We start from the raw sequence: 24,196 nt of genomic DNA on the forward strand, positions 1-24,196 counted from the left end.
TGTCATCAGCTTGAAATATATTCATTTTTCCAGATGTTATTTTTGAAGAAAAATAAAAATTTGATATTTTATTTAATGTGTTGAGGGAAAAGTTGCTCTATTCTTGCAGAAGAAGTTCCTGCCTGTGATTTATACCCTGGGAACACAGGGCCCAGGTGTTTCCAGATGGCACAGACGATCCCTGCCCATCAATTCAATTTAATTCAATTCAGTTAAATTCAATTTTATTTATATAGCGCCAAATCACAACAAACAGTCACCTCAAGAAGCTTTGTATTGTGGGAAAAGACCCTACAATAATAAAGAGAAAACCCAACAGTCAAAACGACCCCCTGTGAGCAGCACTTGGTGACAGTGGGAAGGAAAAACTCCCTTTAAACAGGAAGAAACCTCCAGCAGAACCAGGCTCAGGGAGGGGCAGTCATCTGCTGAGAGGGGGGAGAAAAAAAGACATGCTGTGGAAGAGAGCCAGAGATTAATAACAATTAATGATTAAATGCAGAGTGGAGTATAAACAAAGTAAATAAGGTGAATGAAAAGAAACAGTGCATTATGGTAATTGTAGGGATATGTTTTTACTACTTTCATTCATCATTTATAATTTCCCTACTGCAAGCAGAGGCCCATTCAATATTTTATACTGTATACTGGCTGGGCCCTTTCCCACTGGCAGTAGCCGCCCATTCATTGCGTCACTGGGTGGGACTTTCCCCGTCCACACTAGTGGGTCATCCATCATTTCATACTGCGTACTGTAAAGGCCACTCTTCCACTGCTAGGAGGGACTCATCCACTATCTCAATACTCCACACTACTTTCCCCCATTGCTGACTAAAGGTATTGCTCCCAGGGGCCTCTAATGGGTCACTCTTACTTTCATTTATCAATATATCTACTTTTATTATTCACATATGTTATTTTTAATCTCACTATTTTTACTTTTAATCAAGAATCAAGAATCAAGAATGCCTTTATTAGTCCCACAAATGGGGAAATTGCAGTTAACAGAACATCCATCCAAAACAAAACATAACACAGACAGGGGGGGACAGATGTCTGAGGTCATGCAACCGTTTCTCAACGGCGCTACCTTTAGCAGAGAGACAGAAAGAGATACATTGGGATAGTTAGGTTCAAAAAAATCATCTCATACTGTGTTCATAAAGAACACCTTACGAGGTTCCAAAAAACACCTCAGCAAAAAGCATATTGCACATATAAAGCCGGGATAGCAGTATGGTGGGTAGGGTCAGGGTCAGGAGGGGACGCAGACGGAGACGAGAGGGTGGGGGCATTGTGGAGCCCAGATGCCAGCTCCCAGGCAAACAGTTTGCTGATAGTGATGGAAGTTCATCAGCAGCCTTGGTACACCAGATCCAGCTTCACAAATCACAGAGAGGGCTGAGGGGGATAGCGGCCTTCACACATAGTTCTGGAGAGATATGATTGCCAGCCAAGGCCGGCTAGGGAGCCGAATTCTGATAATGCAGGTGTTGTTTTGGAACAGGCTGCTTGTTTTTTCAACAGCCTTCAGTCTCACTGGGAAACCATTCAATAAATCCAATAATCCAAATTCATTAGTTACCGTCCTCACTGAGCAGAACCGTACCTTATCTCCAGATCGAACCCCTCTCACCTGCTACTCCCCAAGTCTACGGCTCAGGTTCATCAGGCTTTGAGTCTGAGTCTGTACCATTCTGGTCAGCCCATCCACCTGGGTCGGCAGCCTCTGCAGATGTCGAACTGCCGTCCAGGTTTTCTTGATTTCACGGTAAATCAGGTATCCTCCAAGCCCAAACAGAAAAGATACCGCTACCAGATAGCCAAATATGTAAGCGTCTTCCACGTCTTCCACCTCGAGGGCCGAGAAGCACACAGGTCTCCACGAGCTCCAAGAGTCGATGACGTATCCAACCGGGTCTATTCCACTCGGACACGCAGGCTCCCCTTTCCCAGATCTCATAGTGGAAAAAATTCGATCCATGGTCTTGAAGGCCCAGTTTGCCAAATCCATATTGCTCTCAATCTTATTCTTATTCGAACAGTGTGCAAGAGACGCTCTCACAGCAAGCAGCAAGCAGGAAAGATAGGGAGGGCAGGGAGAGAGATAGAATGCGACCGTCCCCGTCAGAGGCTTATTACTTGTGCTGAGAATATTTTTCATATCCTATATTGTTTTCATACTAGTTCATGGGGTCATTATTTTCATATTTTAAGTGCCATTTTTATGGCCTGTGCAAAGTAGGAGAAAACAACACACACACACACACACGCACACACACACACACACACACACACACACACACCGACGCATGGAGCGCTTTATGCTCTCTGGGTCACTGGGGTAATGGTGAGACCTGTTTGATTTTAGGGGTGTGTTTGTGGCTTTTGGAGAGTTGCCAGAGTGAGCGCTGTTCCTCATGACACCTGTAACCCCATGTTATACTTCAACAGTGTTTTATGACAGGTACATTCCTAAAATGGAGTTCTGTAGGCCCCCACCCTTTTCTTCTTATGGCCAAAAAGGGGGGAGAGCTAAAACTTGGCTAGGTGGGGTGATACTAATGATGTTATCTTAGCCGATGTTTGAATGAAAAGCTTCATCATGGTGACATCTGTTTGAACTGTCATAAACCAAAAGGTACCCCTGTGACATGTGCGACCCTTAAACATGTGACTTTAGACTGGGTGTAGTGTAACTTGATTAGGATTCAAGTTTCATGGGTTAAGACTTTATGTAAATTAGGAGGGGTCAAAGGCAAGTGGGCAGTTACCATCTTTAAGCTATAAATGCCGGCCCACTCTTTGTCTGGGCTCTCTCTCTCTTCTAACTTCTCACTTCTGGCTTTTCTCTTTCCTGTCGTCTTTTTCTGCCTGTTTCTGCATCTTTCTCTGTCTCTGTGTTTCCCTCTTCTCTTCTTCTCTCTTCTTCTCTGTGGGTGTGTATCTTAGTCTCAACTATGTTACTGTCTGTATCTCGGTTTTTGACTGTGTTCTGTGTAACTAATATGTCTAATAAACAGCCTGCACCGGAACCTGCTCATCCCAGTGAGTTTTTGGATATTTTGGGTTTGAATCTTAGGCCAAAAGGAACATGGAGACCCTAAGAAAATGTCACAGACAGAACCCCCCAGCAGCCTAGGCCTATAGCAGCATAACTAAGGGGTGGTTCAGGGTCACCTGATCCAACCCTAATTATAAGCTTGATCAAAAAGGAAAGGTTTAAGCCTAATCTTAAAAATAGAGAGGGTGTCTGTCTCCCGAATCCAAGCTGGGAGCTGGTTCCACAGAAGAGGGGCCTGAAAGCTGAAGGCTCTGCCTCCCATTCTACTCTTAAGTATCCGAGGAACCACAAGTAAGCCAACAATCTGAGAATGAAGTGCTCTGTTGGGGTGATATGGGACTATAAGGTCTTTAAGATAAGATGGGCCTGATTATTCAAGACCTTGTAGGTGAGGAGAAGAATTTTAAATTCTATTCTAGATTTAACAGGGAGCCAATGAAGAGAAGCCAGTATGGGAGAAATCTGCTCTCTCTTTCTAGTCCCTGTCAGTACTCTAGCTGCAGCATTTTGGATCAGCTGAAGGCTTTTCAGGGAGCTTTTAGGACAGCCTGATAATAATGAATTACAATAGTCCAGCCTATAAGGAATAAATGCATGAATTAGCTTTTCAGCATCACTCTGAGAAAGGATGTTTCTAATTTTAGAAATATTGCGCAAATGCAAAAAAGCAGTCCTACATATTTGTTTAATATGTGCATTGAAGGACATGTCCTGGTCAAAAATGACTCCAAGATTTCTCACAGTGTTACTGCAGGCCAAAGTAATGCCATCCAGAGTAGGTATCTGGTTTGACACCATGTTTCTAAGATTTGTGAGTACAAAAATTTTAGTTTTATCTGAATTTAGAAGCAGGAAATTAGAGGTCATCCAGTCCTTTATGTCTTTAAGACATTCCTGCAGTTTAACTAATTGAGTGTGTCATCTGGCTTCATGGATAGATAAAGCTGAGTATCATCTGCATAACAATGAAAATTTATGCAATGCTTTCTAATAATACTGCCTAAGGGAAGCATGTATAATGTAAATAAAATTGGTCCTAGCACAGAACCCTGTAGAACTCCATAAGTAACGTTAGTGTATCTAGAAGACTCCCCATTTACATTAACAAACTGGAGTCTATTAGCTAAAAATGATTCAAACCACTGCAGTGCAGTACCTTTAATACCTATGGCATGCTCTAATCTCTGTAATAAAATGTTATGGTCAACAGTATCAAAAGCTGCACTGAGGTCCAACAGGACAAGCACAGAGATGAGTCCACTGTCAGAGGCTCTAAGAAGATCATTTGTAACCTTCACTTATGCTGTTTCTGTACTGTGATGAATTCTGAAACCTGACTGAAACTCTTCAAATAAACCGTTCCTCTGCAGATGATCAGTTAGCTGTTTTACAACTACTATTTCAAGGATTTTTGAGAGAAAAGGAAGGTTGGAGATTGGCCTATAATTAGCTAAGACAGCTGGTTCAATTGATGGTTTTTTAAGTGGCGGTTTAATTACAGCCACCTTGAAGGTCTGTGGTACATAGCCAACTAATAAAGACAGATTGATAATTTTTTAAGATAGTAGCATCAATAATTGGAAAGACTTCTTTGAACAGTCTAGCAGGAATGGGATCTAATAAACATGTTGCTGGTTTGGAGGAAGTAATTATTGAAGTTAACTCCGAAAGATCAACTGGACCGAAAGAGTCTAAACAAATACCAGCAGTGCTGAAAGCAGCCGAACATGAAGATAAATCTTTGACATGGTTATGAATAAAGGTCAAAGGCCTGAAGCACCAGGAGATTGAAAACAGGCAGGGGTCGTCACACCTACCCCTAAAAAAGAAGGGTCCCCCAGGGCCCCTACAAAACTCCACTCAACATTAAAGCATATCAAAAAACAGAGGGAAGCCCCATCAACACCCACACTGCCCCAACAGTCCCACACCTCAGCAACTGGATCCTGGAAGCAAATAAAGAGGGTTAAAATGCAGAACAGCATAATAAAATGGGAAAAACACTCTCCCAAAAAAGACAAAACAAAAACAAACACCAGCCAACCTAAAGTGGAACATGGGACAGAGCGTCTGCTAAAACATTATCTTTCCCTTTAATGTGTCTAATATCCAATGTGTAAGCCTGGAGAAACAATGACCAGCGAATCAGACGCTGATTAGGGATTTCAGTGAGTGCAAAAAGGTCAAAGGGTTATGGTCTGTATACACCACCACTGGCTTACCTCCGGCGCCAACATACATTTTGAAGTATTGCAGGGCCCAAATGAGAGCTAGGGCCTTCTTTTCAATCACAGAATAGCTGAGCTGATGCAAATTGAATTTCCTTGAGAAACAGCAAACAAGTTTATCCATGTCATTCTCACCTTCTTGCAACAGTACTCTACCAGCGCCCACCTTACTGGTATCCATCCGGATGTTAAAAGGCTCATCCAACTGAGGCACTGCCAGAACTGGAGCCAAACACAACAGGCATTTCACAGCATCAAAGTCATTCTGACACTCAAGACCAAACAAACTTCACAGTGCTTCTCACATCAGTTAATGGAGCAACCACAGTTGAGAAGTTCTCAAGAACTACAGTAAAAGCCAACCAGGCCAAGAAACTGCATCAACTCTTTTTTGGTGGTAGGGGGAGGATACTGCACTGCTGCTCACACCTTTTCATGCACAGGACGCACCAGTCCTTGCCCGACCACCTTACCCAAATATGTCACCATCGCCTTTGCAAACTTGCACTTCGCCAGATTAATACTAAGGCAGGCATCAGCCAACGATCAAACAAGGCCGCAATGCGTTGAACATGCACACCCCATGTCTCGCTGTAAACCACCAGGTCATCCAAATACACTGCACACCCCTCCAGCCATATTAACACCATATTAGTCAGATGCTGGAACGTTGTAGGCGTGTTTCTTAGTCCAAAACTCGTCACCATGTACTCATAGAGACAGCTGGAGTAACGAATGCAGAGATTTCATGTGCAAGTGCAGAGAGTGGGACCTGCCAACATCCCTTCAACAAATCAAATTTGCTCACAAATTTAGCCAGACCCACCTGATCTATACAGTCCTCCATCCGCAGCAAAGGAAAAGAATCTAGCTTAGTTACACTGTTCACCCTGTGATAATCCCTGCAAAACTGAGGGGTTTTATCAGACTTGTCAACAAGCAAACTTGGAGATGCCCAGCTGGAGGAAGAAGGCACAGCAAAGTTATTTTTCAACATACAGTATACTCAACCTCAGTTTCTAGTACCTCACGCTTCTCAGGACACACCCTGTAGAAACACTGCCTAATCGGCTTAGCATCCCAAACATCAATGTCAGCAGGTGAGTATGGAATGGAGTATCCCCAAACAAAGATGGATATTTATGAATGAGGTCTACCAACTCTGTACGCTGGGATACAGGCAAATGCTCGACCAAACCATCCAGCTTCTGCAAAGTTTCAGAATGTCTCAGCCGACCACATACAATGGGGTCATCCAAACCCCTGATATCCTGCGACTCAGACTCTGCCACAGCCTGAGCCAAGGTAACCAACCTATCCTCCACCAACAGAACAGGACTAATGCACACATCAGAATCACCTACACACAGCTCAGCCGTTCTCGACATGTCACGTGAGTAATATGGCTTCAACAAGTTCACATGACTCCTCCGTGAATCACCACCTTATCGTGGTGGAGGGGTTTGTGTGTCCCAGTGATCCCAGGAGCTATGTTGCCCGGGAGCTTGTCCCCCTGGTAGGGTCTCCCATGGCAAACTGGTCCTGGGTGTGGGGACAGACAAAGAGCAGTTCAGAAGAACCCTATGTCTGCAACAACAAGGGAACAGTTTACCCTGCCCAGGATCGGGTTACCGGGGCCCCACCCTGGAGCCAGGCCTGGGGACGGAACTCGAGGGAGAGCATCTGGTAGCCGGTTATTAGCCCGTGGTGCCCGGCCAGGTGCAGCCCAAAGAGATTACATGGGCCCGCCCTCCTGTAGGCCCACCCCCCACAGGAGGCGTCATAGGGGTTGGGTGCAGTGTGTGTCGGGCGGTGGCCAAGGGCAGAGGCCCTGGCGGACCAATCCCCAGCTATCGAGACTGGCTACTGGGACATGGAATGTCACCTCTCTGGTGGGGAAGGAGCCTGAGCTAGTGTGTGAGGTTGAGATATTCCAGCTAGATATAGTTGGGCTCACCTCAACACATGGCCTGGGCTCTGGAACCAGTCTCCTGGAGAGGGGCTGGACTCTGTTCCAGTCTGGAGGTGCCCTCAGTGAGAGGCGGCGAGCTGGGGTGGGTATCCCCCCAGCTTGCTGCCTGTATGTCGAAGTTTTCACCAGTGGACGAGAGGGTTGTTTCCCTGTGCCTTCAGGTCAGGGAACGGCTCCTGACTGTTGTTTGCGTTTATGACAGTTCAGAGTACCCACCGGTGACTGCATAGTCTTGCTGGGAGATTTCAATGCTCACGTGGGCAATGACAGTGAGACCTGGAGGGGCATGATTGGGAGGAACAGCCTGCCCGATCTGAACCCGAATGTTGTTTTGTTATTGGACTTCTGTGCAAACCACATAACGAACACCATGTTCGAACATAAGGATGTCCATAAGTGCACATGGCACCAGGACACCCTAGGTCGCAGGTCGATTATCGATTTTGTAATCATATCATCAGATCTGCGGCCGTTTGTTCTGGACACTTGGATGAAGAGAGGAGCTGAGCTGTCAACTGATCACCACCTGGTGGTGAGTTGGATCAGGTGGCGGGGGAAGATGCTGGACAGACCTGGCGCACCTAAACGTATTGTGAGGGTGCGCTGGAATGCCTGGCAGAAGCCCCAGTCTGGGAGCTCTTCAACTCCCACCTCCAGCAGAACTTTGACAGCATTCCAAGGGAGGCTGAGGACTTTGAGTCCGAATGGACCATGCTCCGCACCTCCATTGCTGAGGCTGCTGCTCAGAGCTGTGGCTGCAAAGGGGTTGGTGCCTGTCGTGGTGGTAATCCCCGAACCAGATGGTGGTCACTGGAGGTGAAGGGAGACATCAAGCTGAAGAAGGAGTCCTATCGGGCTTGGTTAGCCTGTGGGACTCCGGAGGCAGCTAGTGAGAGCTTGGTCTGTATAGCCGGTAATAAGTTGGATTCGTTTGTCGTGGTGAAGAGGGAGCTTAGTGTAAAAGCGAAGCTCTCAATTTACCGGTTGAACTACGTTCCTACCCTCACCTATGGTCACGAGCCTTGGGTAGCGACCGAAAGAATAAGATCGCGAATACAAGTGGCAGAGTTTCCTTTGAAGGGTGGCTGGCCTCCCCCTTAGAGATAAGGTGAGGAGTGCGGCCATCCGGGAGGGTCTCAGAGTAGAGCCGCTGCTCCTCCACATCAAAAGGAGCCAGTTGAGGTGGTTCGGGCATCTGATTAGGATGCCTACTGGGTGCCTCTTGGGTGAGGTGTTCTGGGCATGTCCAACTGTGAGGAGGCCCTGTGGTAGACCCAGGACACGCTGGAGAGATTATATCACTTGGCTGGCCTGGGAACGCCTTGGGGTCCCTCCGGATGAGCTGCAGGAGGTGGCTGGGGAGGGAAAGCCTGGGTTTCTCTGCTTAGGCTCCTGCCCCCGCGCCCACGGCCCAGGATAAGCGGAAGAGAATGGATGGATGGATGGATGGATGGATGGATGGATGGATGGATGGACGTTCACATGACACAACCTTTCTATAGTTTTGCTTAGACAACCTACTTACAATGGCATAAGGACCTACAAACCTTACCTGGAATGTAGACCCTACTATAGTTAGGAGAGCCAAAACCCGACCCCCTGGGCTAAACTTCTGGTAACCAGCTTGACGGTCATGGAGCTTCTTCATTTTAGCTTGTGCAGCTGATAACATTTCACGTGCAAGTTCACTAGCAGCAAAAAGGCGCTGTCTAAACCCATTCACATAATCCAGGAGCTTTATAGGTGGATCAGCTTCTTTCAAACCTGCCTGCAATACTGCGAGTGGGCCATGTGCTGTATGCCCGAAAATAAGATCATTTGGGCTGAACCCCTTGTTCTCCTGAACCACCTCCTGAGCAGACAACATGAGCCATGGCAATCCATCCTCCAAATCCTGACCTAGCTGGACACAGTAGGCACGCAACAAGGACTTGAGCGTCTGATGAAACCGTTCTAATGCCCCCTGACTTGTGCATGGTAGGCCAAAGCCTGGTGATGTTTAATTCACATGCTTTTAGTTTGAAGGTGCAACATAGCATCACTGCACTTCCCCCACCCCCCTCTGAACAGCTCTGAGTGTTTGGGAGCTGGAGACAGCGGCAGGAGTCAGAAACTTTTGAATGAGGTAAAACGGTCTGTCGGGAATGTTGCCATGAACATCGCTTGTTTATAACGTCTTGTTGTCAGTTTATTTTCATATCGAAACCAAATCTTTTTCAGTCATCTTAATCCTGGGATAGTCACTCGTGCAATATTTAGCTTGCTAGTACCAGTGCGGCCACCTGATAAAGTAAGTATACAGCACTGGAATGACATGGTCATTATGCTTGATAAAAGACTCAAGCCATTTTGTTTGGTGGTGTGCCCACGTCTTATGATTATAAAACATATACATATGTAAATTATACATACAATAATATAGGTGTACACAACACTGTTTTTCTAAGAAACATTTGGAAAAGAAGAAAGTTAAAGATCAAATAGCATTTTTTGGAACGTAAAGGATAAGCAGTGGGGTAAACATGTACTTTGACACATCACAGTCAACAAGTACAGACTACCAGCCTTTGACTGAGGAAGAGGGCCCACACAGTCGAACGGCTTGCCAATTACCGGTATAGGCATGAGGGGGGCCGGTTTAATGTTCCGATTTGGTTTGCCTGTAAGTTGGCAAACATGACACATTTCAATATAAGCGGCAACATCACACTTTAACTTGGGCCAGAAGAAATACCGCAAGACATGATCATATGTCTTCCACACCCCGAGACGGCCTGCTTGGTCATGAGCAACTTTCAAAACCAGATCACGAAACTTAACAGGCACCATGACCTGAACCACAGGGTCAGCCACAGAGCTGTCTTTATAAGGCAACCATTTCCTAATCAACAGCTTCCCTTGAAGAAAATATCTTTGGTCAACACCTTCCTATTCATTCATGGGTCGAGCAAGGTCAAATAACCCAGCAAGAGTTGAATCAGCATGCTGCTCCCTAATCAACTCATCACATGGAACAGACAGAGGGAATCTGACAGGGAAACCATCACCTCTGAATGCACATACTGTCTTAGTTCTGGCACAATTAGTTGAAAGGCCTCCTTTGCACGGCTACAGGCATGCGTCAGCATACACGCTGGAACAGCCAAGTGTTACCACCAAGCTGTATGGAGGGATGCTGCATCAAAGTATCCCCAGTAGGAGCTTGTTCATGAGGACAAACTCGATTAACAGTCAAATCTTTGCCAAGGATTACAGATACGGCTTTAACAGGCAATGCAGGTCATATCAACATTGCATACCATTCCTTCTACCAGCTTGGAACTAAGACATAAGTTGTGGACAGGAACAGGCAACACTTGCATACCCATGCCTCTTATCCAAAAGACATCCCGTGTCAGATTCTGATGCAAATGGCATTACAGACTGCAATATAAAAGAATGCTTTGAACCTGTGTCCTGCAAGATCTTAAGTGGCACCTTTACACGGCTGTCAGACATGGACACCCAGCCATCAGAGATGAAAGGCTTGAAATCATCATAACTTCCCATTTCTAGTAAATCATGGTCAAGCCCCCCAAACTGGGAAACACTTGAGCAGAACAACCCCAGAGCAACAGTACCTTTACCTTGAGAGCCCAACAGGCCACTGCTTGAGTGCCTAGATTTAGATTTCAAAATGGGGCACTCATCTTTCCAATGACCTAACCCATGACAATAATGGCAAGACCGTGCTGGATCAGACACAGCCCGCAAACCTCCAGCTCCTCTAGAAACTGGTGTTTTGCAGAGCTGCCCACCCCCCTAAGTTCCTCCTGTCAAATGGGGGGTACACACCACCAGCACTACTCCTGTGTGTCAATACATAATCAGCCAAAGTGGAAGCTTCCAAAACATTAGCAACTTTATGCTCTCTCAGGTAGGTTGCAATGTGCTCTGCTATTAAGTTCTTAAATTGCTCTAAGACAATTAAATGACAAAGGCCCTCAAAAGTAGTCACTCCTGCTGCAGAACAGCAGCGGTTAAAATGAGTCAGTAAATCACGAGCAAATTCCACATTTGCTTGCTTCTCAGCACATTTCCATGATCAAAATTCCTGACGATAGGCTTTTGGAACAAACTCATAAGCTTTTTGCGGGGTGGCTGTATCTCAGGTGACTTACTAATTGGAAGGCTAGAGGTTCAATTCCTGGCTGCATGCCAAAGTAAGCACTTAGCTTAGATATACATGGAAGTGCTTGTATGAATGGGTGTAAATGCAAACATGTTGTATAAGCGCTTCGAGTGCTTGATTAGAGTAGAAAAGCGCTATAAGAATGAGCCCATTTACCATTTCAGAACAGCATTTTTTACCTTTTTGTAACTCAAACCATCTACTGCACTTAATGCAGAATAGGCTGCCTGGACTTTTCCAGTTAGCACACTTTGAAGTAACAAGGTCTGCTCTGAATCTAGCCAATCTCTCAAATCAGCCACCCGTTCAAACAAGGAGAAAAAGTTATCCACGTCCTTTTCATTAAACACAGGAATGAGACGTAAGCTACTACTGAGATGAATCTCCTGGCCACTCTGTTTCTGTGAAGATAGGACCTCATCCCCAGGTGAAAAACACCCCTTCTTTGGCCAAATCCAACTTTTGCTGTTGAAACTATTTTCATTTTTTCTAATCCTTCTCATTTTCTCCCTCTCTGTTTCATGTTCTTGCTTCAGCTTTTCCAAAGCAGTTTGTTTAACTCTCTCACCTAACTGCAACAACAGCTACTCCTTCTGCTGCTCAAAAGTAAACCCAGTATCCCCAGGAGGAGGAACCACTGAAACCGGCTCAGAGCCTGAGCTGGGTTCCTCAGCCAACACGTCCTTAATAATTAATCCAGTTGCCAAGACAGCTTTTACTGTATGTCAGCCTTGCAGCTATGGCCACCAACATTAATACTATAGTGCTCACCTATGTTCAGCAGATGCTCTTTAGTGCATTTCTCCAACAGGCTCCACGAAGGACAATCAACAAAAGTAGCAACTGAAGCCATAGCGCAAAATCCTCTAAGCAAAAAGCAGCAATCAAATAGAGCCAAAATGAAGCCAACTCAGAAAACCAAACTAGACCAGCAGAGTTTCCCACTAACCGCCTGAGCACAACTAACTAACCCATCACCCCTAGTCTTCATGTGGCTTGTGGCGGGTTTTCAAGCACCAAAAACCAGTAGGTTTGTAAAGCAACCTGCAAGCAGGTGACCCACAAATTCCTGCGGACATGCACCCAAGACAACTGTCCAACCAATTGACACTAACCATGAAACAACAGGACTACTAGAACGGGAAAAGAAAAGAAAAAAAAACAAACTGATGCAACACAAAGGGAAAACACCACCTAAACCTAACTGGGAAAAAATCAACGTGTCTCAGTGTGGCAACACTTACCTTTTTTCAGGTTCCCAACAACCACCTCAGAGGGGGAACAAATGCACTTACAATCCTTAACCAGACAGCAGAATGTATGCAGCCAAAACAAAACCAGGCTAGATGCACACTAGGGCCAAATCCACTAATTAGTCGAATTGCAAATACACTAACTAAACAATCCAGAACGAGCTCCCAATTTGTCACAACCTGGCTCATAAGGCCAGGACAAAAAAGGGTGGGCACACCATTTTTAAAAAAAGCTTTTATTAAACAAACTTAAACAACAGAAGTAAAGGCAGATGAGGTGTGAAAACCAGTGGTGTAGGATGTGCATGTCTGTAAAGATATCTGCAAGTGATGTGAATGCCACAAATAATAAAACTTAAAGGTAACACAAAACATGTTGGCAGCAGGCTGGTACACGGCCCCCAGGAAAAGTTCCTGCCTCTGATTTATACCCTGGGAACACAGGGCCCAGGTGTTCCCAGTTGACACAGACGATCCCTGCCCATCAAAGGCCTGAAGCACCAGGAGATTGAAAATAGGCAGGGGTCGTCACAATATGAATTAGTTCAGTTCGTGAATTAGTTCAATTCGTGCTACATGGTTCTGACCTTTCTCTGCTTTGTCTGTAAAAATAAAACACACAGACCACACCTTACTAATCATGAACATTTGGTGGGTGTCGAGTACTGGCACTGTTAGCTCAGTAACTATCAAAGTGCATTTTGTGTCATGTGTTGTTGGATTTATGGCAACATTAAGGATATCTATCTTAGTTTGAGTTTAAGGTTTGATTCATGTATTAAAATATGCATTGTCGAGAAGTGAAGATTAATAACAACAACAAATTTTGGCATGTCCAGTGTTGCCATAAACTGACTGTGATATGTTTCAGTGCCACACAGATGAATAGAATGGGGACTGATTTATACTTCTACCTTCACGGATCAGCAGTGCAAATACACTGAAGTACTACACATCCCCACCAATAGTAAATGGCATCAGTACCACACTTGACAAACTCTTCTGGTTGAATTATATGTAGATGAGGGCTGAAGATGTTTTTATGGGCCTTTGATGCCCTCTAGTGGCTCATACCAAACAGAGCTGATGCAGAGTACTTTCCTGACTTCTAATTAGGGATTGCACGATACCACTTTTTTATGTCCGATACCGATACCGATATTTTAAATTTGGATATCAGCCAATACCGATATAAATCCGATACTTAAAATTGATCCAGGCATTTTAAAACATTAAAAAAAAGGAAGTCAACAGTCTCTCACACAACAAAATCAAAGTGTTTTAGTTGTCCCACATACAAGACTAAGGACCAGGGTGGACAGAGCTTTTTAGGCAGTGGCACCAAAGCTCTGGATCTGTTTAACACTCCAGCTCCATTTAGCTGACTCTGTGGCGTCATTTAAAAAATAGTTGAAAACTTTTCTGTTTAACCAGGCTTTCTGGTTTCTGACTTAATTTTTGTTCTTTTTCTTTTAGTATGGTAATGTTATTATGTTTTTAACATAGTGTTTTCTGGGGGGGTTGATATTGTGCTTTAATTATTGTACAGCATCTTTCTGTCTGTGAAAAACGCTATATAAATACACTTTACTTACTTACAACAATAACTATCACCTGAATCCTGTTGCTTCTGTGTGAGAAGGTGATGCATTGGCTTATGGCATGTTGCAAATTTCATTAGGGCTGCAACTATCGATTATTTTAGCAATTGTATTCTATTTATATTGATTACTCAAGTAACTGGATAAGAAATAAGTTTTTCATATTAACAGTTCATCTGCATTTTTTCCCTGTGTGAAACAAACAGGGTGGATGGAGCAGCTACAAAGTTCTCTTTTCTTCACTTACTGATCAGGTGGTTGATGAAGGACCTCCAGCTGTTTCCCAGTAAAGGTTTAATGGAGGTTACAGGGACGAAAAGGCTTCTTTTGGACACTAGAAAAACATTTCCTTCTGCTCCCTCTGAGCTCACCGGCTCTGCCTCTTTGCACTTGTGCAGACAGACTGCACGTAAATCAGCTGACTGCTGCTGTAGCGTCATCAGTGTTTATGTTAAAAAACTGGGGGCTGCGTGAGCATAATCTTGTAATGCTTTATATTCACAAGCATTCTCCTAAATACGTTTCTACTGCAGGTCTATATTTAGTCACAAATCAGGGATTAAAGTATGAAAAATATTTTGACGGAGAAGGGGTCCTTCCGGTACCGGACGGTCACCAGTGCTAATAGCTGCGCTCGCTAGCAGTATGTCTGGGAGCTGAAGTAGAGAAAAAAAACAACAGCTGATTCTCAGCACAGTGAGCACAACACACGAACACAGCAGAGAGCGGTGGAGGCGTGGAAAAACATGTCAGCGATGATCGCTCAGTGTCAAAGGGAATCCGTCGCAGCGAATCTGCGGAGGGTTTTTTTCTAACTCCTGATCCCCCACTCCATTCCAGTAGGTGGTGGTAATGCAGCTCTAAGCTAGTTTGTTCAACGCAAACCCACAAGAAGAAGAAGACGACGGATCCCTGTAATGCAGCTAATGTGAGCGAAACGTTATTTAATGTATCGGATTACAGTTTTTATTTCTTTCCGATATCCGATCCAGTAATTTAGGCCAGTATCGGACCGATACCGATACTGAATATCGGATCGGCGCATCCCTACTTCTAATGCATTTTATCTTTATTTGTAGCTCACACTCAGTGAATAGATTTAAATAGAGCTTGGACCTTTACCATCAGATGCAATTACTTGAACTACAAAACAGACACATTTGTCTAAACTTGCAGTGGGAAGCATTAGAGCTGTGTTTGGTGTTCTCGTTATGTTACTTCCTGTTTTATTTTGTTAGTTATGTCTCTTGCGTCTGGTATTTAGTTTTACTTCGCCCAGTCTCATTTTCTCAGTTTGCACCTGTGTGTTCCTCGCAGCTGTGTTCATTGTCCTGAGTACCTCTGTGTGTATTTATACCCTCAGTTTCTTCTGTTCATTGCTGCGTCATGCTGCTGCTCACTGACGTTTCCTGTGCTCCCTGTTGTTCTCTACAGTGTGTCTCATGTTTACATGGACTTAGTTTCATTTGTGTTCTGGATCATTCCCTCCTTGCTTGCAATAAAGGTTTATTTTTATGCTTGATTGTGAGTCAGCATTGACATGAGGTTTGTTAGAGAGACGAACAAAAATGGCACAAAGAATCGTTGGCTGCCCTCTCCCCTCCCTGATGGACATCTACACCTCCCGCTGCATCAGCAGAGCCAAAAACATCACCAAGGACAGCTCACACCCTGGCTTTGACCTGTTTGACCTGCTGCCCTCTGGCAGGAGCTACAGGAGCATCAAATCCAGAACAAACAGACTCCAGAACAAGTTCTTCACCAGAGCAATCACCACCCTGAGCTCACACACTCACCCACTGTAACTGTACAACACCCACATCTCTGTGCAATATTATATTATTCATACTGAACAATATCTATCACCACTATACTGTGCAATATCACCAAGTACAATACTAATCATATTCATTATTAAAGGTATACTTATTTTAATTTTACAATGTATATATTTTTATACATTCTGTTGTATTTTCTGTATATTTTTAGAAGTTCTATTTTATATTTTAGGAAGTGTGACTTTCTGCTACATGGCCCTGAACAGGAGTGGCCCTCCAATCTCACTGTACATTCTGTATAATGACAATAAAGGCCTTCTATTCTATTCTATTTATGCCAAAATATCTACGGTTCTAAAAGTCTGCATTTTAAGTCACTATTCCATACCATATACATAGACATATATAGACAATGGTCACTAATATACGTGAAACTGAAAATAAAGAGCAGTGTGCTCGTAATACACTATAAGTGCTATAAGTGTCCCCTGTAGGAGACATTTAATATTCTAAATATTAGGTGCTGACATGTATTCTAACCTACACACTGTAAACACTCTGGACATACTTACAGAGAAGATGTTTTTTTTTTATCTGTCAGACATCTTGTGTTAAAGCTTTGCTCTCAGCCCTCTGCCATCTGAGTTTCTCTCACCTCACAAAGTAAACCCACATTAAACCTACAGGTTGAACTGTTCCTGTCAGTCATCACAGGGTCATGTTAATAAATCGGGCTGAGCTCGTAAGATTAAAGAGTGAATAAAAAAATATCATGTTTGTATTTCAAGAGGTTCAGTTTGCGTGCAGAGCATTTCTTCCTTTCAGCGTGGGTGTTTACAGGTATTTATTTGTTCACGCACATTGAGTACAGAGGAAGGAAGACAGTCTAATATCTCTTTAAAACTTTCCAACCACAGAAAACACACTCTTCAAAGACCACATCCTCAGTAGTTGATGAAGAAACTGCGACAGGCTGGCGTTCAGCATCTGTGGGGCTGATGTGATTTAGGAGACGAGAGGAGCAGCTATGAGTTTAACTGCAGCAGCGAGTGGATTTGTTCTCTTCCTTCTCTCGCTACCAGGTATCGTGTACCTCTACATTTATTTTCTAGATACAGTTACACAACTGACACCAGAGCTGTTTCTAGTTTTCTCGCATCCAACATCTGCAGGTATTGTGTATGTAGTTGCATTTGTTTTCTATTCACAGTTACATTTTTAGTAAGTTTTAGTAAATAAACATAGATGCTGTATAATGTGCTGCAAACACTGCAGATATTATTTGTTTCTATGAATATACGCCTTTAGAAAAAACCATGAGAGACCTGTTTCCGGGTTTCACTCCCTCGGCACCTGCAGCTCAGCGCACTGTTTAAGATTATAAAGCTGCAGTATGTCTGTGTTATGTGGGATAAATAAGGAAAAAGCTGATTTATTCATTGTTGTAATGTACTTTCAAAAATCAGTATTTAACTATAGTACTTAAATAAAATGTAATAATTTTAGAAAATTATTTTCTTGCTTTTTTATGCATCACTGAATTTCTGAGATATATTCTAAGGATGAATAATACTATTATATTAATATTAGTCAACCTTGATCAATTAGTAGAACATTAATTAACACCTATTTAGGATTTCTGTTACCAATCGCTTCAGTGAGTAAAATTTTGCTACTAGTGTTACTCGTATAAATGAACCCACAGAGATCTGCAGCTTTACTGATTTGAGCCTCTCGCAACACTCAGAACATGGCAGCCAGAGAAAAGTCGCTCCATTAACTCACATCTACGGTTTACATGCAGTGTCATTAATAATTATGATGTCTGGATGGCTGAAACAGGTTTCTGTATTAATTTAAACGTGCAGGAAAAACTTTTTGAGAGACAGCGAAGAACAATCCTTTATGCTAACTGATAATCTTTTAGAGTTACAAAGTCACTGAAATAGCAGACTCAAGCCACTCAAATAACCCTGTTATAGTTTATTTTAAAAAATCATAGTTTGTGCACAGCTCATACCTAACTGCACAGTGTGTGTGAAACTGAACTTTATCTCTTCAGGTTCCTAACATGCACATTTCCAACAGTTGGCTGACAACAACACTTGTTAAATATTCTGTATTTTATAAATTTTGAAATGAAGCAGAACTTAAGAGAGTCTCCTGTGAATAATGGTCCTTTGTGTAAATCTGGTCTGAACTTCTCCGTTCATATACCTCAACAACAGATAAGACTGTTGTTGATCTGATGTGTTCTGTGTTACAGTCATGAGGAGTCAGGATTATGGAGTGACTTACACTTCTACTCAGATCTGTGCTTTAAAAGGATCAACAGTGGAAATAGGCTGCTTCTTCAAAGACAGAGTAAAAGTGCTGAAAAAAGCATGGTTCACTGAAGGGAATGATGATCTGAAAACAGACTCAGCGTACGGAGGTCGAGTGACGTATGATTCTTCCCAGAAGAGCTGTGCTCTGACGATCAGAGAGCTGAGAGAGAGCGACTCAGCTGTGTACAAGTTCAGGTTTGAAACAAACCAAGAAGGTGGAAGTTATACTGGTTCACCTGGAGTCACTCTGACTGTCACAGGTAACACTTTTATTTGGACATCAGCCAAATGTTGTTATGAACATGGCTGTGTGTGTGTTTGCATGGATGTCTGAGTTTCTGCTGTGATTTTATTCTTTCTTCACATAATTAGCTCTTCAGGTACATGTGGGCACTTCATCATATTATCGCTGGGCAGAACTGACATGTCAAAGCAGCTGTCGACTACCTAATCATCCCTCCTTCATCTGGTACAAAAATGGACAGAAAATTTATGGCCAAACCAACATGTATTGGTATTTATACAAGTGGAATTACTTAGATAGCTACTCCTGTGCTGCAAGTGGTCATGAAGCTCTCCCGTCTCCTTCAGTGTGTGAGTTTATTTCAGTAACATGACACCATCTTTCTTCTGTGTTATTGTATGATCTTTACTTTACAATATAAAGTGCCTTGAAGTGACTGTTTGTTGTGATATATAAATAACACTGAATTTAATTGATGGAGTCACTACAGACGTGAATAAAAACAGTCAAACCTCACTGTGACTACTTTCTAAATCTGTCTTAAAGATAATTTTATGTTTCAGGTGTCCGAGGTCATTCATGCAACAGAGTGAATTACAGTAACAGAAACATCTGTGCTTTCAAAGGCTCATCAGTGGATATTTCCTGTACTTACAACAGTTATTATCAAATACAATCAAAATCATGGTTCTGTTTTGAACATGGTTATACGTGGACCTCCAAGGACCTTAGTAAAGACTCCCAGTATGAAGGTCGTGTTGAGGTCACTGACACAATGATAGGAGGCTCCACTCTGAGAATCAGAGACCTCAGAGAGAGCGATTCAGCCGAGTATCACTTCAAATTCAAAACACGAACCTTTGAATGGAAGAATAGTTTACCTGGAACAACTCTGACTGTTGCAGGTACTGATGAACACACTGATTAATATTTCATTCAGGTCTTCTGTTTTAAGGGTGGGTGTATTTATGGTTTGAGTATTTAATCATATCTGATTTCTGTTGTGTGTCATTTTCAGCTCTGCAGGTGAAGGTGAGCAGAATAATATCAGTCCATCAGTCTCATACTGAGGCAGAGCTCACATGCTTCAGCAGCTGTCGTCCAGATGGTCATCTTTCCTTTGTGTGGTTCAAGAACAATCAATTTATACTTGAAAACAATCCTTATCAAGATCGGTTCAATCCTGGAGACATCATCTCCTGTGCTTTCAAAGGATACGAAAATGATCGCTCAGCTCCAGTGTGTAAGTTTTATATAAGATTTGTGTTTTCAGCTCCTCAGTCTTTTTGTTCACCAATATGCTGTTTCAGATATACAGAGTAATTCACAATATTATACAAATAGTTTAAATTCTGTGAGTGTGTTACTATACAAACTGTTTAATGGTTCAGGAATCAGAAGCGTGTACTGACTTAGATTAAGTGCAAAAAGAACGTAGTTATCGTGCTGAAGAGCAGTTTGACTCTGATCTTTCTAAAGTATTGAAATTTTGTTTTATATGTTGTAACTATTAACATAAAAATACACAATGTCCTATGATTAAGTCTAATCTCTTAATAAATAATCATCTAATGTTAATATTCTCTGTTCCAGATGCTCTAAAGCCTCCCTCTGTGTCAGTGAGTCCCTCTGCTGAGATAGTGGAAGGCAGCTCAGTGACTCTGACCTGCAGCAGTGATGCTAACCCAGCAGCTAATTACACCTGGTACAAGGAGCAAAAACTGATCAGGAGAGGACAGCAGTTCATCTTTGAGTCCATCCAGTCCTCTGACTCTGGAGAGTATTACTGCACCACTGAGAATGAGCTGGGCAAAAGGTCATCTGAGTACATCTCTATCAATGTGAAATGTGAGTGAAGACTGTTTTCTTATAATAGCACACAGACGCAGGGGTTTAAACCCTGACACAGTCACAGGGGCAGAATAGAGGCTTCCTGGCAGTAAAATTCTAGGACTTTACAATCTACTACTGTATAGTATGGATATTCAAAGTTAATGAAAAGGCTTTTGTACTACTTCTTCACATTTTTTTGGTTGAGCACCAAATTTGAATACACAATTTTGCTGCATTTTTGTTATAATTGCTTCCACACCTCCTCCAGATGCTCCAAAGCTTCCCTCTGTGTCAGTGAGTCCCTCTGCTGAGATAGTGGAGGGCAGCTCAGTGACTCTGACCTGCAGCAGTGATGCTAACCCAGCAGCTAATTACACCTGGTACAAGGAGGATGAAGACTCACCAAAAGCATCAGGACAGAACTTCATCATCACTGACATCAGACCTGAACACAGTGGGAGTTATTACTGTGAAGCCCAGAACACCAGAGGACGTCATAACTCCACCTTACAGCTGACTGTCGTATCAAGTAAGTTAAATCTGATTTGTTGATGAAGGGGAACTTCTAAACCCTCTGCTTCTGTGTTCTGCTCGTTTGGCACAGTTCTTGTGAAATTCCTGTTTAGGGTGAAATAATGCTGCTAGATTGTGTTTGTGTGTCACAAAGAACACACGCGTGAAGTTCTCTGTTCATATTTACAAAAAGGGGAATAATATTTAGTGCTGTCCATAACAATTCATGGTTAGTTTTGGGTTATTAGTTTTGGGAGTTATTACTGTAAAGCACAAAACAGTATAGGACATCACATATCAGAGTTATATTTGATAAGTGTTGCAGGTAAAACATACTCATTAAACTGCCACTTTGCTCTAAATAATCTTTTCCATGAAGTTAAATGAAGGCACAGCCTGACTTTAGTTACAGAACAGGTTATCTAGGTTATTTTGGTATGCTTGAACAACCAGTCTCAGTTACTTAGAGAAATAAAACCTCAGTATAAATACATTACAAATCAGATAATACATTCATAACCTCTGAAAAATTGATGCTGATGCTACCTTTCAGTCTCAGCCTCCATTGTGTCTTTGTTACCTCCAAAACCTTTCAGTTGAGTGAGATCAGAGATCATCATGGTCTTCATCATGAACAATGATTCCTCCTCACTTCTTTGTGAGTGTCCACAGACCCCATATTAGAATATCACACCCACAAGAAAACCTGAGAGATCCACTCATACATTCCTGCATTTCCACAACGCTCCTGAATAATGATAATGAACAATAATGACATCCAAACATTCTTTCACAAGTAAAACTACCAACTGTGGGATTTAAATCTGTTAACTCCTCTCCAGTCTGATGTTTGATAATCCGTGTCCATGCTGCTTGGGTTGGATATCCTGCTCTGTTTTTTGTTAATAAGCATTATTATTATGTCTTTAATCGCGGTGGTTTGTGTGAATCTCAAAATCAGTCGTTCATTAGAAGATTTTGGTCTGATCTGTTTCATGTTTTAGGTCCATTGCTAAAGGACCCCCTAATCAAGTTATCAGTAAGATATTCTCAGATTTTGGTCATTGTTTCCTAGGCTCACGGAAATCAGCAGCTTTTGCATCAATCACTGTTGTATTTCTGGCTTTCATAATCCTGTCTGGAATCATACTCATCAGGTGAGCAGCTCAGTTATATTGTTGTAATCAGTGATGAATGCAAAATATATTAATTTTTTTAAAGATTTCACCTAGTAATTAATTAAATGTTAATTAATTGTTCTATACAGAAGAAAAAGGTGCTTCAAAGCAAACTCATCAATAGAGCGGCCGGACAACAGAGCAGAGGTAAGGACGAAGAGGTCAACAAATGATGGAAGTAAAGAAGCAAAAAATGTTCAGGATGCCAACAAAGAAGGAAATCTAATAGAGTTGTCGTATGTCTGCCAGCTGGTATCGAGACTGAACCCAGTGTGATGCTGGGAGGCTGTGTCTCAGAAGGTGGGGGAGAGTAAGACGTCCAACCATAATCCTTTACTTTTTATGATTATCCTGCTTTACAGGGCAACACAAATGATTATTACACACTTAGTGCATGGCCGGAACACCATGGCCCTTCAGCTGCAGCACAGAGTACAGCAGCAGAGCAGCAGGATGACGTTTGCTATGCCAGTGTAAGTTTCTTTAAGAAGCAAGAAGAGCCCGACTACTACAACATTATTCCCACTCAGCCCAAAAGACAAAATGAAGATGAAGAAGTGGAAGATGTGGAATACACTCATATCAGATTTAGCAGCACCCAAAGGTGAGTCCCCTTAATTTGTTAAAAGCTTGGAAAATGTTCCCTGATGTTCCCCTGATATTTATTTATTTATGTTTTTGGCTGTGACTTCAAGACTTTTTCTTAATGAATGGTCTTAATATTGTGAGATTTTTTTTGTTTGTTATCTTCATAATGTTGTGTTTTTACCTTTACAGATTAAGACATCATCAGACTGTGGAGTATTCATCAGCAGTGTACGGCACAGTCAACAGAAAGTAGCGTATGACCATGAATGTTTGTCCTCAGTGTACATATTTGATGCTTTTATGAGGACACTGCTGTTTACGGGTGTGTTTGCATTTTGATAAAGAATGTTGCAACAGGTGCGTTTGTACAGTGTGCTATTATACTGGACCTGTGGATATGTGTAACATATGTTTAACACTCATTGCTAGTTTCTTAGAAGTTGATCTAGCTTGCACTGAAATATAAACTTAACACAGTGAACAAGAAGCACTTTGAGAGTGCAAACCTCCGCTAAGGCAGCTCAGTCTCTGGCAGCTTTTACTTTGAAGGGATCGTATTGTATTTTGTACATATATATATTCATTTTGTTTTTTTCTTTTTAAACATTCTTCAAGGAGTTTTGTAGTGCAGTAAAAGGAACTGCAAAGTGCAGACTTTTGTTATTTACCCAGTGGAAATCCATTTTTATATACTCGACATAATTTTGATTATAATTATTTTTTTATATATGGATATAATAAACATGTAGGAATCTTTGTTTTTTGTTAATAAAATCTGTTTAAATATTTAGTAATAAATATGAAGTGAAAAAAACTGAAGTTTATTTTTAATTTAAAATCCTTCTTCTCACATACAAGGTCTTGAATAATCAGGCCCCATCTTATCTTAAAGACCTCATAGTACCGTATCAACAGAGCACTTCACTCTCAGACTGCTGGCTTGCTTGTGGTTTCTAGGATACTTAAGAGTAGAATGGGAGGCAGAGCCTTCAGCTTTCAGGCCCCTCTTCTGTGGAACCAGCTTCCAGCTTGGATTCAGGAGACAGACCCCCTCTCTATTTTTAAGATTAGGCTTAAAACTTTCCTTTTTGATAAAGCTTATAGTTAGGGCTGGATCAGGTGACCCTGAACCCTCCCATAGTTATGCTGCAACAGGCCTAGGCTGCTGGGGGTTCCCATAATGCATTTCTTTTCATTCACCTCTTTTCACTGTTTATACCCCACTTTGCATTTAGTCATTAGTTATTATTATTGTGACAGATGACTGCCCCTCTCTGAGCCTAGTTCTGTTGGAGGTTTTTTTTCCTGTTAAAAGCAAGTTTTTCCTTCCTACTTGCTCATAGTGGGTCGTTTTGACTGTTGGGTTTTATGTGTAATTATTGTAGGATCTTTACCTTACAATATAAAACACCTTGAGGTGACTGTTATGATTTGGTGCATCTGCAC

At 42.4% G+C, this 24,196-nt stretch overlaps 1 protein-coding gene across 1 annotated transcript; it reads left to right on the forward strand.

The window, feature by feature from the left end:
* The first annotated feature begins 10,006 nt into the window (after positions 1 to 10,006).
* On the forward strand, positions 10,007 to 23,442 carry LOC115790277 (B-cell receptor CD22-like). The gene is made up of 12 exons (XM_030744072.1): positions 10,007 to 10,108; positions 17,077 to 17,149; positions 18,334 to 18,654; positions 18,767 to 18,988; positions 19,202 to 19,543; positions 19,657 to 19,881; positions 20,232 to 20,486; positions 20,740 to 21,000; positions 22,060 to 22,141; positions 22,252 to 22,309; positions 22,525 to 22,766; positions 22,940 to 23,442. The coding sequence occupies exons 1-12, from the start codon at positions 10,007 to 10,009 to the stop codon at positions 23,001 to 23,003; spliced, it is 2,247 nt and encodes a 748-aa protein (XP_030599932.1). The 3' UTR covers positions 23,004 to 23,442.
* The last annotated feature ends 754 nt before the right edge of the window (positions 23,443 to 24,196 follow it).

The sequence above is a fragment of the Archocentrus centrarchus genome, chromosome 1 (assembly GCF_007364275.1).
Source record: "Archocentrus centrarchus isolate MPI-CPG fArcCen1 chromosome 1, fArcCen1, whole genome shotgun sequence".
Taxonomy (NCBI): Eukaryota; Metazoa; Chordata; class Actinopteri; order Cichliformes; family Cichlidae; genus Archocentrus; species Archocentrus centrarchus.